This window comes from Mus pahari, chromosome 3 (assembly GCF_900095145.1).
Source record: "Mus pahari chromosome 3, PAHARI_EIJ_v1.1, whole genome shotgun sequence".
Lineage (NCBI taxonomy): Eukaryota > Metazoa > Chordata > Mammalia > Rodentia > Muridae > Mus > Mus pahari.
The window spans coordinates 150,474,078-150,476,840 of NC_034592.1; the positions used below are offsets into that span (position 1 = coordinate 150,474,078).

General features: G+C 43.3%; 1 protein-coding gene across 1 annotated transcript in view; it reads right to left on the reverse strand.

Annotated features, from left to right (window-relative positions):
• Positions 1 to 1,429: 1,429 nt before the first annotated feature.
• The window catches only part of Adnp (activity dependent neuroprotector homeobox), a 34,496-nt gene continuing 33,162 nt past the window's right edge, over positions 1,430 to 2,763 (reverse strand). The window contains exon 6 of the mRNA XM_029535760.1: positions 1,430 to 2,756. Coding sequence (XP_029391620.1) covers positions 2,495 to 2,756 — 262 coding nt within the window. The 3' untranslated portion in view covers positions 1,430 to 2,494. The remainder of the gene's footprint in view (positions 2,757 to 2,763) is intronic.

Here is a 2,763-nt window from a genome sequence, read left to right on the forward strand (position 1 = left end):
ATGCCCAGTGACAATGGGAGATATGTAGAGAGGCAAACGATCATGAAGTTGAATTTTCAGCCTCACAAAATTTCAAGTGCAAGAAGACAAGGGCCTTTGGGATTAAGATTTTCTTTGAAAACTACAGAACCTTAAAGCTTAGACTCCAGGTAGTTTCTAAGGTGGCAGTATGCATGGCTCTTAAGTTGAATGTCTGTTAGATTCAGCCAAAAGCAAACAGGAGCAGTGGGCTTCTTTCAAAAGAGCTTTTATTGAGACACTTAGAGCTTCAGCATGACTTCCAGTTGGGAACTCAATTTCCATAGTGGCTAACCCCCCTTTAGTGCTGAGGTTTCACACCCATCTGCTTGGCAGGGGAGCACCTAAACTCTGCACAGTTGTTCAGGGAGGACCACAACCTCATTTCCATTCTACCTGTACCAGTCTCATTAGTGGTCCTTATAGATTTAAATTCCCACAAATGGGAGGTGGCTTTAAAAAAAAAAGTCAGCTGGTGTTTCTGATTGGGTGACTTTAGCATGTGGACATGGAGAAAACCCTCCCTGGGACCAGAGGCGCTGCGCACATTTATAATGAATGTATCCTGGAAACTGACTAGAAAACCTCCAAGCCAGCCATAGCAATAGCAGCTCCTGCTAGAATTGTACATTCTCCTTTTCTGTTACATCAGGAATCAGGTCAGGAGTCCTGAAGGTAGCCACTTCTGACTTTTCTAAGGCAATGTAGCTGAGAGGTGGCTGAACTCCCCCAGTGCGGAGAAGCCCTACCCTAAATGTTCTGCCACTTCTGCCTCTTACTGTAGTCTGCATTTAGCCTGTTCTTAAAAAATCTCTTGCCCAATTAATGTACCAGCTCCATCAGTGCCAAGTGCCCCAAATGTGCGCTCTCCAGTCTTTCTCTTCAGGGCAAAATAGTCAATGCCTGTTTGGTACAAGTGTTGCCATAGGAGGGAATGAACAGTACAGAGGGAAGAAAGACCACGAGGGGCCAACATAGTTCAGTCCTTCACTGCCATGGAGGCTCTGCTCCTTATCAAAAGGGAAATTGAAAACCTCAAGGATGTTTACTTTTGTAGCAAAAAGGAAACATACACAAAAGAACACAATTTGTAGCAGGTACCTGGAGAGAAAGCATGCTTTAGGCAAATGATAAGATTGTGATTTTCCATAGTATTCTTTTTTTTTTTTGGAGACAGGGTTTCTCTGTATAGCCCTGGCTGTCCTGGAACTCACTCTGTAGACCAGGCTGGCCTCAAACTCAGAAATCCGCCTGCCTCTGTTTCCCAAGTGCTGGGATTAAAGGCGTACGCCACCACGCCCAGCCATTCCCACAGTATTCTTTGTGAGCCTGGCTTCCACCTCTTTTCAGGGTGCTGTGGCATCAAACAGCAAAAGATGTAGACTGTTGTGTGTAATAAAAGCAAATATTAACATTAAGCACAATACAGCAATTTATTTAGATGCTTAAAATGAATACAAAGAGAAATAAAGACCACAAAAATCATACAGACTACAACAGTGTGTCATATATTAGATGGTATAAATGAATACACCCAGTGGTGCTCAACTAAAGAGGAAACTAAATATCCCAAATGCAGCACTCAACTGTGCTTGCTGCTCTGATACAACACTCTTACAGATCTAAAAGGTGTCAAAATTAGTAGCTGTAAAATCAATTCTTGCATGTTATTTTAGCTTAAAAGGTCTCAGAAAGAGATCTGAAATACCATTTTTGACAATTGTAATGTCAAGGATACTCAGAACAAGAAAAAAATTCTATAATACAGGAGAGTCCAGATATATATCTTATGTTGCTGGCCTCTGTTGCAAGATTGTACAAGGTTATGTGCAAAAACTAAGTCTGTCCAAAGGTCCATACTATCGCAGGGTCAAGCTTTGCTAGGTAAACTAGATATAGCATTTATCACACAGCAAGGGCAACACTAAAAACCAATCTATGACGGGCACACAGTAACAGTGTTTCATAAGCATCACTTGAGGTCTAAAAGACTGTACAAATATACATTTCAACTATTCAGAAGATACATGAAAAAAACCGTCCATGTTCCCAAGTCTACAAGACACATCTGACTGGTAGTGTGTATGCCCGCCCTGCACTACTATGTGAATCAGGGTAAGGCTTTCCCAGGACATCCAACCAAACATCTGAGGGAAAGAAATGCTGGGAAGGCAGGTAGGTAACGAACTACTTCTCCCTGTGTGCATTCATGAGCCACCAGCTTACTGGTTTTTCACACTTCATCACCCACCGAGTCTACCAGAGAAGAGTCTGAACAAAGATCCACCAATCACATATCATAGACTTGGAAATAACCACTGGGACTAGAGTGGTCACATATCCCCACAGCCTGCTGACTGACCAGTCCTTGCAAGGTAGTGCCAGTTATTAGACAGCTTTGCAGTCAGACTGGAAGGAGAGCATAAGTCCAGGATGCAACACGACCCATATGCATATGCTATGGCACACCAGGGCCTCAGGCTTGCTGGCTGCTCAGCTTCACTCCAGTTAAGCTGCCATGCATGGGATCAGCAACTCCATCAGTCATGCTATCGAACTGCTCCCCATCCTCACTGTCAATTGTGCTATTCTGCCACTCAATCTGTGGGTTTGGTAAGCGCTCTGCATTCTCAGATGCATTTTCCCACTGTGACTGGTCCTTGGACCAAAACCCTTCAACTTTTCCATAGGAACTATTCTTCCATTTTAACTGCTCTGTGTCATCTTGCACTGTAGCCCTTTTTT